General features: G+C 38.5%; 1 protein-coding gene and 1 long non-coding RNA gene across 16 annotated transcripts in view; one reads left to right on the top strand and one right to left on the bottom strand.

Moving 5' to 3' along the window:
* The window catches only part of piezo2a (piezo-type mechanosensitive ion channel component 2a), an 80,649-nt gene that overhangs the window by 48,301 nt on the left and 16,287 nt on the right, over positions 1-16,061 (top strand). For 11 of the 15 annotated variants that reach the window (XM_081695789.1, XM_027005893.3, XM_081695793.1 and 8 more), the window contains 20 exons: positions 28-144; positions 1,997-2,117; positions 2,578-2,735; positions 3,216-3,446; positions 3,801-3,915; positions 4,204-4,400; positions 4,591-4,739; positions 4,866-5,039; positions 6,340-6,563; positions 8,368-8,528; positions 9,407-9,583; positions 9,820-9,942; positions 10,028-10,228; positions 10,464-10,668; positions 10,974-11,075; positions 11,234-11,399; positions 12,446-12,689; positions 13,840-13,936; positions 14,145-14,310; positions 15,098-15,187. In XM_081695789.1, coding sequence (XP_081551915.1) covers positions 28-144; positions 1,997-2,117; positions 2,578-2,735; positions 3,216-3,446; positions 3,801-3,915; positions 4,204-4,400; positions 4,591-4,739; positions 4,866-5,039; positions 6,340-6,563; positions 8,368-8,528; positions 9,407-9,583; positions 9,820-9,942; positions 10,028-10,228; positions 10,464-10,668; positions 10,974-11,075; positions 11,234-11,399; positions 12,446-12,689; positions 13,840-13,936; positions 14,145-14,310; positions 15,098-15,187 — 3,218 coding nt within the window. Of the gene's footprint in view, positions 1-27; positions 145-1,996; positions 2,118-2,577; positions 2,736-3,215; positions 3,447-3,800; positions 3,916-4,203; positions 4,401-4,590; positions 4,740-4,865; positions 5,040-6,339; positions 6,564-8,367; positions 8,529-9,406; positions 9,584-9,819; positions 9,943-10,027; positions 10,229-10,463; positions 10,669-10,973; positions 11,076-11,233; positions 11,400-12,445; positions 12,690-13,839; positions 13,937-14,144; positions 14,311-15,097; positions 15,188-16,061 lie in introns of those variants that run through there. The other 4 variants (XM_035530484.2, XM_027005890.3, XM_081695784.1 and 1 more) reach the window with 2 other exon arrangements.
* LOC145651122 (uncharacterized) lies at positions 5,049-15,195 on the bottom strand. Its single transcript, XR_014116819.1, has 5 exons — positions 15,064-15,195; positions 14,123-14,299; positions 9,456-9,605; positions 8,370-8,517; positions 5,049-6,436 (listed from the first exon to the last, which is right to left on the bottom strand). It is a non-coding gene; the product is annotated as an uncharacterized LOC145651122 (long non-coding RNA).

Genomic DNA, 16,061 nt, shown 5'->3' with positions numbered 1-16,061 from the left:
GATGGATGTGGGCTGTTCCTTTTCTAGCAGGTAAAGGAGAAAGTAGAGGAGCAGGAGCCCCACCTGAAGCTGGACGCTCCTCACACAGCACAGAAGAAGAGACAGAGATGGCGCATGGCACACTACTGCCCAGATGAGAGAAACGTATGATGAATATTTATTGTTTTTCATTTATTTGTTATTTATTAGCACTTTATGATCCTTACAGCCACTTTCTTTGATGCTCAGATTTTCTTTTTTTCTGGAAGGTTGTGGCATCTTCTTTTTAAGATTGTAAATCAGATCTTAATAACATAATGCTATTTTTATTATCAGCCAGAATACAGATGCCCATAAAAACAAAAAACAAAAAAAAACAGTTGTCTACATGTTATCTTGATGTTCTGCCAAATGACTTTCTCAAAATATTTTTTCAGCTAATCAGCTGCAAGTAGTTAATCATAGTAGTTAATACCTCATAGCATGTACTTCCAAAGTCAACTGCCACTCTTGAAAAAGAAAACTTTAGATACTGTCTCAAATCTTTCTTTTATAGGTAAGATTACTGAGTATATTGAGAGAAGTGTTTTTAAACAACTAACCAATTTTTACGTAAATGGATATTTTGATAAATTCTAATCAGATTTTCTAATTCACCACAGTACTGAGACTGGCCTAATGAGGGATTTAAATGATATATGCTTGAATACTATCTCTGGTAAAATGTCAGTTATGATATTAATACATCTTACCAATGCATTTGAGACTGTAGATCACAGAATAATTCTAGACAGGTTGGACAACTGGATTTGACTGTCCGGAACAGTCCTCAGGGTTCTAAGTCCATTTTATTCAATCTATATATGCTTCCATTAGGCCCAATTCTACAAGATAACAATATTTCTAGTCGTAGTCACAGTCATAGTTATGCAAATGTTCTTGGCTTTTTCATCTGGTGATTGCAGCCCAAAAGACACACTTTGTCCATGTTTAGAAGGCATAAATAATTGAATGAGACAGAACATCCTTTTGCTAAAAATGGACAAAAAGAGGTTATGATATTTGGAAGCATAGATGAGTGCTCACAATTAGTACACATCTTGAATCTAAGGATCAAAAAACTAAAAACAGAATCAGAATTCTCTGCAGATTAATAGACTCAGATCTCACCTTTAGTAGCCATATCAAAACAATAAAACAGCTTTAATATTAAAAACAGTCTATCATATTAAAATATACATAGAATTAGAGGCTTAATGTCCAATTAAGACCTACAAAATTTTATCTTCATCAGACTTCACCAGAGACTGAAATAGTCTCTTGTGTTTTTAGCAAAGAAAAGGGAACATAGCACAGTATGCCAGTACTAAAATATCTACACTGGATTCCAGCTAGTTATATAATAGATTTTAAAATGCTACTCCTAATCTATGAATCACTGAATTGACTAGACCCAGAATGTCTGAAATGCTCAAAGTATAAACAGTGTACGTCACTTAGATAGTTCAGATAGTAGAACTCAGAATTCAACTTAAACATAGTGAACTGAAACCACCTGGATCCAACTTCCTGAAAAACTTGAAAATATTTGTTCGAAATATAGCTATTTTTATTTCTCAGGTTAAAACACTTCTATTCTCTTGTGCCTATATTGAGCACTAACACGAGCTATGCAGCACTTTATTTTACTTTAGCATTGTAAAAGTTCTTGATCTAACTTGATCTTTTTAATTCATTTAATTATCATTGATCATTATCATTATTGTTCACTTTCTGTTTCTGTTTAAACTGCCAACTGTCTTTTTAGCTTCATTTATTTGTAAAGCACCTTACCTTTCTTTGACTTGAAATTATTTGCTTTGATTGCATCATGTATTGTAACTAAATTTAACAAATTGCATAACTGTAGACAAGCTATGGGCCTGTCATATGGGACTTTATAGGGTATGTATTATGTTGCAATAACAATCTTACGCAGCTAGTGAAATATATTAATGGATATTGAATTCTCTTTCAGGTATTGATTGTGACATCCAATGGCGGCCCGGTGGATATGATGTCTATGTCCCGTGAGAACTGTCCTGCCTCTGCAGAGACATACTCCACCCCTCGCCACACAGCAGGACAAGTTGACCCAGGTTAGCCTGCCCAAAACCTCTTGTAATAATGGATACATTTGAGTTAGATTACCTTTAATGCATCTGTTAGCCGATATATTGACAGTAAGAAATAGCGTTCATAATATTGCACATCTCCGTTTGTGTGGATACATATGTGCAGAAAGTCTGTATGATCAAGTATTCTTGAAAACACCTGCCTCCCATTCCCTAAATATCACCACCACTTCCGAGAAGTCCCCACAGTTTGGAGAAAGCCAGCACTTGTTTGGAATCTGTAGAATTACATGACCAACTTAGAGAAGCTTTCCTTTTTCAAGGACTAAATTATTAGATGATTCATGGGATCCAACCAGACTTTTGCAATACTAACTACCCAGTCTGTCTTTTTTCAACAAACACACACACACACACACACACACACACACACACACACACACACACAGTTTTTCCCTCATGCAAACACACGTTCTAATTGCAGAGAGACTGGACTCCAGTGTGTATGAGGTGGGCCTTGTGCAGGGTGAGCTCCACAGTAGCCCAGGTGTGTCTGAAAAGGCCATTCGGGTTAATGCAGTGGTCAAGACGTTCCGCTTCGTTATGAAGCAGAGCTACATCTGCGCCCTCATCGCCATGATGGTGAGTGTGGATGAACAGGCCAGGCTTTCAGCAAGTGGCCTATCCTCTGCTGCTTTTCCAAACCAGCCAATTTAGTCATTAGCCCTGACAGGTTCTGCGTAATGCATGTCAGATGCCCAAACCACCAGGATAGAAGGTTATCCACAGCTGGCCCACAATCCTTTACTGCATGAGGTATGAACAATAGATAGAATTGCCTTTTGGGAAAACTTATTTAGATCTCTAAGTTATTTAAGAAAACTACACCAACCAACCCACTGTTTTTTTCTTTCTTTATTCATTTCCTTTTGGAAAGTGCAAGCAGAATCACAATAGCATCAAAGAAAATAATAGAAAAGTTAGTTAATTGTATGCAGAACTGTGTATAATGAATGAATACGTTATCAGGAAATGTTTGTACATAGTGCTTTAAAAACATGCCACCTTTTCCCAAAATGCAGCCTACAGCAGCTGATTTCACCAGACTCTTCCTCTTCCTAGGCCTGGAGTATCACCTACGTGAGCTGGTTGACCTTTGTCTTCCTCATTTGGTCCTGCACGCTGTGGATGGTCCGGGACCGGAGGAAATATGCCATGATTACATCTCCATTCATGGTGTTTTACGGGGACCTACTCATTGTGCTGCAATACATCTGGAGCTTCGAGACCCTGCAGAATGTGCCAGGCCTGTTCCCAACAAAGGGTGTGCCCTTCCGGGAGCTGGGCACTAAGGTAAGGAACATTCATAAGGTCTTAGTGTGAGTTTATTGATGTGTGTACATATGTGTGTGCACATATGTGTGGGTATCTAGTAGATTCTGGGATGTAATTAGAGTACAGATGTATTAAAATAATATTGCTGCATATTTTACTTTTTTCTAATGTAGCTGATAAGTAAGCAAACTATTTTAAATTGCATAAGGTATGCAGAATTAATTTTCTCATTTTGCTGTAATAACTTCACTTTTATTAAACTGGAGTGTTATTAAACACAAGAATAATGAATCACAATTGTTAAGTCAGTTGGAAACCATTTACAAGGCAATTTTTTCATGTGAAGTTAAAAGTAAAAATGTGTGTCTGTAGATTTTGTGTCTGCTGAGTTTCTGGCTACTATTAAGACAAGCTCTCACAGAGAGAAGGGAGAAACAGAAAGATGAAAACCAACTCTCTGATATCAGGGTAGAAGACTGCACACAGGGTGAGACTTTTTCCTCTCTTTCAAACCATGGTCATGAGTATACTGTGTCCCAAATATATGTGTTTCTAAATACAGTTAATTTTGGGTACTTTTACTTTCATGTGAAATGAAATCAATCCTGGTGATTTTTTTTGGCCTGTTAGAAAATTTGTGATGTTTATATTTTCTCAGTTGTGCATGTGTGCTTGTGTGTGTGTATGTGGGTGCATGCACATGCGTTTATGCGCGGGTGTGTGTGTGTGTTCACCGACATGCATCTGTGTGTCTGTGTATGTGTGTTTATTACAGAGAATGATATGGACCCAGAGGCTGCAGGTCAGAGAGAGATGATGGATGTGCTGGGCAGTACTGTTATGGCCATGCTACATAAGTACTGGATCTACATCTGTGGAGGAATGTTCTTCATCGTCAGCTTCCAAGGACGCATTGTCATGTACAAAATCATCTACATGATGATGTTCCTCTTCTGTGTAGCTCTCTATCAGGTGTGTGTGTGTGTGTGTGTGTGTGTGTGTGTGTGTGTGTGTGTGTGTGTGTTAGAGCAATCCATCATCTCTTACTGTGGGGCATAACAAACATTACTTCTTACAAAGAGTTACAATTTGTTGTTACTATAGATATTAGATTGGCCTGCTTCTAGTCTCGAAAGAGCTGTTTTGGTGCTGCCTACTGCAGGTCCATTATGAGAGGTGGAGGTGGATGCTGAAGTACTTCTGGATGTCAGTGGTGATGTATACCATGCTGGTGCTCATCCTGATTTACACCTTCCAGTTTGAGTCCTCAGTACATGTCTGGTCCAATATGACTGGTTTGAGCAAGGAGAAGTGAGTACAACTGTAAACCATAAATAAACTTCATTAAGCGCAGTTCCAGTCTTCTAAAAGCAAAATATTAACCCTTTATTGTGGGTAGTTTCACTAAGCATTTTTTTTTTGTCTTGGTACGTGCAGGCTAGAAGATCTGGGCTTGGAGAAGTTCACCGTTTCGGCTCTGTTCACGCGAATCTTCATCCCCACCTCTTTCCTACTTGTGTGTATCTTGCACCTGCACTACTTCCATGAGCGTTTCCTACAGCTCACTGACATCAAGTCAGTGGCTGACAAGCAGAAAAGCACCATCTCCAGGTGAGAAACCAATCCCTGGATCTGTGGTCTGACTTTTAGCTTTCATTATCACTATGTTTATCAGTCCAGCAATTTGTGCTTGTACAAGAATCTTGACATATAAAATTTTGATTTCAGGAATTAGTCATGGTCTTAAAGAGTTTTGCCTTTTTTTAACCATTACTTGAGAACCTGTAACTGTAAATTCTATTTTGTCTCAAAGGCACTATGACTGTCATGTAATTTGCTTTAAAGGCCCTGTGCAGTTGTTTTATCTGTGAAAAATAAACATTTTTGTTATATATTCATGTTACCTTCCAAATTCCTCCCTAAAGCAACATTAAAAGCAATGTTTCGAATTTTCTTTTTATCGGTGGCTTTTACCATTTTGCTGAATGGCGTGGATAGACAGCCTCAGTTCAAAAGTAACCACCCAATTAGTATGTAGCAGTCTGGAAATAGGATCGCATCAATGCGGCATTACTTGTATGAACCTTAGGGGTCTCAGTCAACAGTGGAATGTATTTAAATAGAAGCTAATCAAATTCTTTAGTTAAGATAGCAGATGCCACAGTCCATATTCTTTAAAGAACGTACAGTATCATCTGTCCATTTCTTAAATATTGGTCAGGTTTTTTTTTTATTAAAGCTAATAAATATCGTGAGCCAGTGTTAACTAGCTTGCTAATGCTAGCAAATACACTTCTGGTTAACCATGTCTAGCAGGAGATAAAGGGGGAACGTCGATTACTATTGAGAGTTTTAACAAAATTGTCAATGTAGCATATCATATAACGTTATAAAAATACATTAGTAGATGAGCTAAATTACAAAACAAAATTAGCAATCTGTAGCCTGCACATTTTGTTATATTCTCATTGCTTGCTACATTATTGAAGTGAAGTGTGGGAGGGACGGTGAAATGTGGGAGGTGGGAAAATTGATTTCACAGTCCATGAATATGCAGTATAAGGTAGCTTATGATTCCTATAGCCAGTTAGCGTTATCTATGATGTCAGGGGGGCAGATGGCGGTAGTCAGGGGGCAGTATACAAAAAATAAAAATAGAGGTTATTTTATGCACTCTGCAGTGCCCAATAAATACTAAAGATCGTCACAAACTTCCTGCTAATATAACATTTTGAGTAAGGAGAAAAATACTGTGCAGGGCCTTTAATTTCTGCTCATGCAGTAACAAATAACAAACAAGTAGTAGCCACAGATGCAGAATGCTCCAGATCAATAAATGTAAATGGTAGATAATGCCAAACAAAGTAAGAAGATATTGTAGCAGAAAGATGATTAATCTGGTCTTTTTCAGGCTTGTGCATCTTGATGGTAGTCTGGCAGACATCTCCATGATAAAGCCAGAGATGAATTCCTCTGTGAAAGAGGAAGACTTGGGAGAGAAGGTGGATCTAGAGGAGGATGAGAATTATGTGAAATGTAAAGAAGAAGAAAATGAAGAAGTCTGTGACCTGTACTGCAAGGTGACAAGCTTCACGTGCCATATAACACCAGAACCTGAGCCTGCTCACGGAGATGGTAAGGTTTTCACTACACCACATGGACATCAAGAATGACTATGAAAAAAGTGTTTGTATTGGCTAATAGTGGTAACCTGCTACTACAGGTTACACTACTAGCCAGTACTAAACTATCGAAGCATGTCAGTGGTTCCAGTGATTTGGAATCTGATGTTTGTATATGGATTAAGTGGAGATTTTCACTGGAATTGCTCTAATGGTCAGTCATTTAACCATGCAGAATCATGTGATCCTGTATAAAACTTACAATTTATGGCCTGATGACTGAAATGTGAAGAAGAATAGTTCATCTAGACAACCCAGCATCATTGTTGCCATCATTTAATTTTTATCATGTAAGTTTGGAGACGTAGCTGCCCAAAAAATGAAGAACGGGAATAATTTGAGGAAGAGGTTTTGGTAGAATATCCTCGCACTCTCTTCTCTTAACCAGATCCCAAGCTAAACACTTTTATTAAGCACATATAATGCAATCTAGTATCTTTTGAACTGTTGTTTGAACTGATCTTTTGAACTGTTGTTCAAAAGTGAATAAAAAATAAAAAAAAAAACAAACAAGCACAATTAAATTCTTTTGTCACACCAAGGATCAGAGATACATGACCTTAAGTAACTACAACTCTATCCAAGTACATAGGCTACAGTACAGCTACTATAACAGGGTTTTATTGGTCTGGCAGCCTAATATAGGACCAGAGAAGTAAACAGACAGAAGTGAAAGAGTCTAGACATGTTTGATGAGTAAATACACTTGCAGACAGGCAAGAAGGAAACAACGTGTCCTCCACTACTATCCATTGTCTCCACTGAGAGAGCAAAGTATATCAATGATGGCCTATACTATCACCAGTCCTATTACTAGCCTATATATCTATTTTACCTATAGCCTATTATTTACTCTGTATAACCTCTAAATATCAGGTTTTCTAGGATCAGTTTTCTTTGTCATTTATACCAGTTTAAACACCAGTGTTAAATACTTAAATAATTTTTTAAATTATATATAGGAAAAACTATTTGTAGTAATAGTAATATTTTTGTCCTATAATGCATGTCGTTATTATAACTGTGTTGGAATGCTCTAAAACGTATACTGACCAGCTGCTTTGAAAGGTGAAAGAAATCGTGTGTCTCTGAACTCAGCTGTTCTTTTCTTACACTTCCCAAAATGAATTGGCTACTTCATGAATTGAGGTCATTTGTCCAGTGTCATGAAACTAGTGTCATGCTGATGCATCGGTGTCTGAGGATGTTATATGATGTTTTCAGGAATTCAGATATTTTTCTCATTGTTGTCATGAAACTAGACTAAATGTTTTGCTCATTACCATCTGGTGCACTAGAACCCCTGAAACAGGACTGCCACACAACTGTTATGGAGTAATTTTTGATAAATGGTCTTTTGAGTGCTGGTGTTTAAGGTGGTCTGTCACTGTCAGTGGCTGTTACAGGAAAACATTACTGATTCATAACTTCAGCACTGTGGAGTTATGTGTATTTCTTCACGTATAAACAAAGATAAAATAAGAAATAATATTGTAAAGACTAATGCTTATATAAGGTGGAAGATAAATTGTTCTCAGAGGTTCACTAAGAGTTTCTAGCTCTTTCTTTTAGAGTATAAAACCAATTATGGGTCAGTCATAGTTTCTCTCCTTTATATATCCTTGTCTTCATACACTTTTCAGTGTCATATTCTAATTACTCTTTATCCTTTAAAAAAGTAAAGTAGATCAGACCTCTGGCATGTTGCATCTTTACCATGAATCCTAAGATTCAGATTGGCTCCTGTGTGTGTGCAGACCTGAGGAATAAGTGGCACCTGGTGGTGGACCGCCTGACTGTTCTCTTCCTGAAGTTCCTGCAGTATATCCATCAGCTGCAGCTCTTCATCTGGTGGCTTCTGGAGCTTCACGTCATTAAGATCGTCTCCTCGTACATCATCTGGGTCTCTGTCAAAGAGGTGAGCTCACTGGGGTCTAGCCAGCAAAGGCAAGAGAAGGTTCTTGAAACAAGTTTACATAGTCTCTGGTAAATTGCGCTATATTAGTAATCAAAGCTGACTGAAAGATGGGTTATGAATCTGAGCTTCAGTCCCAGCTATCAGTGTTCTGCCTCTGTCACTGCACCCTTGTGCAATACCACCTTCCCTAAGTTGCTCCTGAGGTGCTTGCTACCTGTAACTGACTTTGAATATATTGCTTTTTCCCTTTTCTCCCTTTCTTTTCTTTGTAGACCTGGAGTCAAAGTTACCATATCATTTGTATCATATATATCTCAAAGAGGATCTGATACCAGATAACATGTATGTGTTTTAAAATCTGGAACACATCATACATGTGGGCCCAAGAGCTTAAATGTACTTAAAGGCCCAACATGAAAAAACAGGATGCTTCTGTTTGAACAGCATGTATTAGATTACTGATCTTTGAAAAAAATCTGTTCTATTACTTGACTTTCTCTGGCATGATCTGTTCCTGATTTAAGGCTATAGTGAAAAGCATGAGGATCATGTTTAGAATATCATGAAGCCAGCATTCCCAACATGCAGGATGTGGGTATGGTTAGAGTCAGTAAAAAGCTATCCTTGCTGTATATATCCATTGATTTTAAGCTCACTGACATGAATAAAAGTTTTGTTTTATTAAAGGTTGTCTATACCTATATAGCCTGCATCCTCTGGGAGCTCTAAGAGCTAGCTCTAAACCTAGAGGGCATGTTTAGTAGTCGAGTTTAGAGCTGGTTTCCATTTAATATAGGTACACAAATTACAGGCTGAAAGCTGGGCATGCTGTATGCAGGTGTGTAATGAGCATGGTGTTGTGCTGGGCTCTTTGCCAGGTGTCTCTGTTGAACTACGTGTTCCTGGTGAGCTGGGCTTTTGCTCTACCATTCAGCCAGTTCCGACCACTGGCCTCCAGCGTCTGCACCGTCTGGACTTGCGTCATCATCGTCTGCAAGATGCTCTACCAGCTCACCTCCATCCAGCCTGTGGCCTACTCCAAAAATTGCTCGATGGTGAGATGAAAAAATACCCCATCTATTACACACACAAACACAGCGTAGCATAATCACATGACCCTCTAGCGAAAGAAAATCAGATGTGTGTGGAAAAAAAGTTTTGCACGACAATTGATCATGCCACTAGTCACAACTGAGCACCTTTATTCCTTTTTCTGGCATAATGTTTGTATTCTTCACTTCTTTTTATTTGTCCTCATCCTTCCCCTTCTCCATCTCCCTGTCACTCTCAGCCTGATAACTATACAGAGGTTCAGAGGATAGAGATGGCTAGATCTCTCCTGTACAGCAACCCAGTAGACCCTGCCAACTGGGTCGGCCTCAAGAAGTTCTCTCCATTACTAGAGAATCTGAGGGTAAGTCCCTCCCCAAACACACAAACACACATTCTAACCATTTCTATAATTAATGTGTTGGCTATAAATCTCACTCCCTCTGTAGAATAACTTGCTGATGCTGGCTCTGCTAGCATTTGAGGTCACCATCTACCGTCACCAAGATTTCTACCGCATGAGGAACAATCTGAGTGCTCCTCTCACCAGAACAATCTTCCACAACATCACACGGCAACACCTGGATGATGGCATCATCAACTGTGCCAAGTACTTCATGAACTACTTCTTCTACAAGTTTGGCCTAGAGGTACCCCATTTCATATCTATTCCAATAAATGGATTTACAGGAACAATACTGAATTATTTATCTTCATAGGAAGAGAGAATTTGTAACTTTAAATTTGCAAAATTTGTACCTGTTGCAATTTAGTCATATCACTATGATTTTTTTCAGAGCTATTGTCAGACCTGAAATAAAGTATTTTTTAGACTAGTAGTAATTGATGCCATGGTGACATAAATAACAACGCTCTCTTCTCTAGACCTGTTTCTTGTTGGCGGTGAATGTGATTGGCCAGCGGATGGACTTCTGCGCCATGTTGCATGCATTCGGCCTGATTGCAGTGCTGTACCAGCGCAGGCGCAGGGCCATCGCCTGCGTCTGGCCCAGATACTGCCTCTTCTTGGCCTGCATGCTCACCTTCCAGTACCTGATGTGTATTGGCATGCCGCCAGCAGCTTGCTCAGGTCAGACAGTGATGGCAGCACGGAGTAGCGTCCAGTGGTGGTTTGTCGCAGTGTGTGGTTTTAATTAAGTCGCAGTTGGTGGTGAAAGTCAGTGAGTTCTGTGTTGCTGCTGTGAATTCTATCAGGCTGCTGTATCTATCAGAGTAAATTCAGTTTGCAGATTTCAACATTACAAGCATTGTAATAGAGCTCCAAGCAAGATGAAGTAGAGTTGCGAGATATAGTTTTTGTTACACTGCATGAACCCTGTATCCCTTAGGAATGTCCAGCCATCTAATGTGACTTTGCCCTTTGCTGACATTCAGACTACCCATGGAGACGTCCCTCGTCCAGCATGGACTCCAACGTGGTCAAGTGGCTCTACCTGCCTGACTTCCACACCAGACCCAACCCTCTCTTCCTCCTTTGTGAGTACTCTGATATGGAAATCATGTAGAATTATTTCTGAGATTTAATGAGTGCTCCGTTAGATGTTAATAACATCAATTTTTTCTTTATCTGTAGGCATCCATCATTTTAATGAAATTTCTTTCTCTGTCGCTCTCTCTCTCTCCATTCTACGCAGATGACTTCATGCTGCTTCTGTGTGCATCACTCCAGAGGCGTGTGTTTGAGGAGGAGAATGACCCTGCAGTGCGTCTGCTTGCTGGTGATAATGTCGAGATCTGTGGAGACCCGGACGCTGCCACCTTCAATCAGCATAATCCCGTCCCCGATTTCATCCACTGCAGGTAGCGTACTATGCTTAAGACAAAGACACCACTGAGTTAAACTCAGCCTAACTATCATCCTCCCACATGTTCCTGTATATGAGATAACAAGCTTCTAATGTCGATAATTACATAATACAAACATCTCCTAATATTAAAATTAAGACAAATTGCGAGTAAGAGTAATTTATACTAAATTACTTTTGGTTAGTCAAAAAGTTACACGATATCCTCTCATGTAATCTAAATTGTAAGAACCCTGATTTAAAGATGTCTGTCTGGAACTTGTATAATTTCACTGTGGAAGTGAATTAAATGATTGGTGCTGTTCACCACAAAGTGCTTGTTCACATAATATTATTGCCAAGTAATCCTTTATGTTTTTATATTGCTTAACAATGGCAATTGAGAGATTGCCACAGTATTTATAGGGATACACTGTGACTTAATTTAGGTTCTTGTTTTTCTTCTTTACTTTTTCGGTTCTGTTGATACAGACATTCCACTGGAATGCAGCTACTCAAATTGTTGGTACATAGTTGGAAAATCTGACATACACTTAAAGGGAAAAAAGTCTATAAAATGGCACTTTCCTTGGCATCTCACTGGTGACATCTTGCACTGTTTTGAAATTCAATGTGAGATGTTTCCTCACACAGCAGGAAGAACAGGGCCTCACCACACTGCTGTTTCCCTCTCTCCTGCCTCATATCACATATCCCCAAGATGTTCAAACAATCACTCCGTCCAGCCTTCTCTGTGATTTAGTTTGAAAGTACACACTGGGCAGTGTATTTATATTAGCCACGAATGGTGTTCTAGCTGTTCTCCTTCTCTGTTTCTATGGAGGGGCTTCAATAGAATATTATTCGTGTCAGTTGTATGGAGAAAGTTGTAGGGAAATGCTGTATGTACAGTATACCAATAAAAAGTATGTGAATAATACTGAAAAAAAAAAAAATGAGTGCAGATACAGTAGTCCACTCACAGTAGCCTCACACTAGCCTATAACCCGCCCCCTCTCTGTCTGTACTTCTCTGTCTGTCTTTCACTCCTCTTTTCCCCAGGTCATATCTAGATATGCTGAAGGTCATCATGTTCAGCTATCTTTTTTGGTTCGTCCTCACCATCATCTTCATCACGGGAACCACACGTATCAGTGTCTTTTGCATGGGCTACCTGGTGGCCTGTTTCTACTTCCTGCTTTTTGGTGGAGAGCTGCTGCTCAAGCCAATCAAAAGTATCCTGCGCTACTGGGACTTCCTAATTGCCTACAATGTGTTCGTCATCACCATGAAGAATATCCTCTCAGTAAGTAAGCGAGATTCTGCCTGAAAGAACCTAGGGAAGGTGTTGCTGAGCTAATTACTAAGCAATTCAATATCCCTCAGAGTCATTGAACCACAGCTATGGAATGGGCCTCTTCCTTAATAGAAAATATTGGGGTTTTTTAGCTATTCGTGGTCATATACTTCATGATTGAAAAACTAGTTGATGATTTAAATAGCAATTTATTTGTCTGGTAAGCTGTTGTAAAGGTTGAGTAAAATGTTATGATAAAAGAGAAGTGAGGGGAGCTAGTGCAACCACACACCATTGCACTCAAATCCACTTTAGATTACTCCAGAACCATACTCCATTACACTCAAATCTATTTTAGAATACTCCAGAACCATACTCCATTACACTCAAATCTATTTTAGAATACTTCAGAACCATACACCATTACACTCAAATCCATTTTAAAATACTCCTTACCCATAAACCATTACACTCAAATCCACTTTAAACTATTCCAGAACCATACACCATTACACTCAAATCCACTCCATAATCAGACGCCATTGAGACTGAAGGTGTGACTGGTCTGTATTATAGTGTATAAACAAAATTGTATAAATTTATGCATTTATGCCTGGGATACTGACTTTCTACTAGACTACCATTCTTTATAACAAACAAAGCAGTTCCTTTTCCAAGTCCACATTGGAAACATATGAGACCTTATATTTGCTATGTCAGTAAGTTTACATGAACTTTTCATTAGCATGCTGTGAACTGAAAAAAATCACATCCACAAAACTATGATGTTTGTGAGTCTGAATACAGCTTTAAATTAAATTATTACCAGAGTCTGTTATGGTTAAACATACACAAAATCTTAAATTTTAGAACACTCCTATTCTTATATGGTGCAAAGTGTTGAACCAAGCACATTTAAATCTGAAAGTACATGCAGCCTCAAAAACAGCTTATAAAAACTTCATATAACAGAAAACAAAGGCGATTGAGATCAGTTGTTTCAATTATCTATGTTTTTCTTATTGTTATTTTGCAGTTTTCACAAAGCCTTTTCAAAATGACAAGTGAAGAATATTATGCCACGTCAGGAACTCAGTGAAATAAGCCTGAGTTATAATGTTCATTTTAACACAACTGCTCATTCTGCTTCTGTTCTCAGATAGCTGCCTGTGGTTATATTAAATCCTTGGTGGCTAGTCACTGCTGGTTGATTCAGTTGTTCAGTCTGGCATGCACTATAAAGGGCTACTCTCGACGTAAGTCATCTCCTGTGGCACCAAAGGCTTTTGGTGGTTTAACTTCATAAAGTAAGGTTTAGTCATACTACCTGGAATACCTTCGCAATAGCCTTTAATGATAAATTAATTGCAGAGACCAACTGCAGTTTAAGAGTATGTGTATGTGATATTAATGTTGCAGCCTGTGGGGTTAAATAATCTGACCTGTTTCCTGTTGGGTAATTAGCGGAGCAGCAGGCCAATAAGCAGTGTGAGCTGCCCAGTGACGAGGCAGGCATTATCTGGGACAGCATCTGCTTCGCATCCTTGCTCCTCCAAAGACGCGTCTTTATGAGCTATTACTTCCTGCATGTAGTGGCTGATATCCGCTCTTCCCAGGTCCTGGCATCCAGGTACGCACACACATACACACAAGCACACACAAGCACACACAAACACACACACACACAGAGTTATTATGGAGTTTAAAAACACCCAACTGAGCAAACAAGCATGAACTAAAATGAAACAAGCATGAACTAAAAATGCATTTTATGGTTCACCCAATAGGATTAAATCTCTAGATTAAAGCTTATAGTGAGTACCTTTGCCTCATAGTCACATTGCTTCATTTCTAGTTCAGTGTGCTGGACTACAGAGTTATGGATAGTTACTTATGGACTCTGCTTTATATGTATCTTGGTGGTGTTCATGTTATTTGCCACTGCTTTGAAGCTTCTCTTTTCATCCGCATATTAAAAACTACATAAATATTATCTCTATTAATTATTTTGTGTTGTAAAATTCTGTTAATTTTGCCATTAAACTTTCATTAAAAAAATTCCAACTACATTTTAGTATTCTATGTTATTGTATAACATTTGCAAAGTATTCATAATAACTTATACTTTCACATTCTTTGCAAAAATATATGCTTACTTAGCATATTAGTGGGGTACTAAGGATTTCTACTAGTGCTAACACATTTGAAGCTTGATTTGAAAGATTAGCTGTTTGTTTTTGAGCACATTAGAGCCAAACAATTAGACTGTAACTTGTTTTCCTCAGTTTACTTCTGAGAGCACACCACACATCAGTCTGAATAGTTCTCTCTCTCTCTCTCCTCTCTCTCTCTGCATCCCCTGTTTCTTTTGCACGCCCCTTACCTTTCTCTATGTCTCTTCTCTCTTGATCACTCAGAGGAGCAGAGCTGTTCCAGGCCACCGTCGTGAAGGCAGTGAAAGCAAGAATTGAAGAAGAGAAAAAATCGATGGACTTACTGAAGAGACAGTGCGTTTGTACTGTGCCTCTTGCTTTGCACTACACTATTTGCATGTCTCATGTCGCAAATCTTTAGTGTGTGTGTGTGTGTGTGTGTGTGTGTGTGTGTGTGTGTCTATATATATATATATAGAAAGAGAGAGAAAGCGAGAGATCTAGAGAAGCACTTTGCTTGCACAGCTGATGGACCTCTGAATATCTCTACATCTCTTACTACAGCAGTTACTCACCAACAATCTTCTTATACACACACACACACACACACACACACACACACACACACACACACAATCTCTAATCTCTACAATCTCTATATCTCTCTCTTATATATATATATATATATATAGAGAGAGAGAGAGAGAGAGAGAGAGAGAGAGAGAGAGAGATGTAGAGAGAGATTATAGGTGTATATATATATATATATATATATATATATATATATATATAGATAGATAGATAGATAGATAGATAGATAGATAGATAGATAGATAGATAGACGCGCGCACACACACACACACATTTACATTTACGGCATTTAACAGATGCTCTTATCCAGAGCGACTTACAAAAGTGCTTTGTTATATATAGAATTCAGCACAGTACAGTAGGTTAGAATCAAACATACTAAAGCACTAGAATACTGTAGAATACAGGGATGAATGCTGATACCTACAAGTACAAAATACATAATGTCTATCTTAAACAATGATAAGTGCTATAAACAATAAGTGCTAGAGTTTGCTAAACAACATAATCAATCCTGTACAATAAGTATTAATTTAGTCAGTCAGTCACACACACACACACACACACACTCACACATACATATATATAAATCCTCTGTCACCCTTCTAGTGGGAAGTCATATCATTTTCCACACACT

Source organism: Electrophorus electricus, chromosome 14 (assembly GCF_041902795.1).
Source record: "Electrophorus electricus isolate QZ-2024a chromosome 14, ASM4190279v1, whole genome shotgun sequence".
In the NCBI taxonomy this organism is placed as follows: Eukaryota; Metazoa; Chordata; class Actinopteri; order Gymnotiformes; family Gymnotidae; genus Electrophorus; species Electrophorus electricus.
This window is presented reverse-complemented; position numbering and strand designations above follow the sequence as displayed.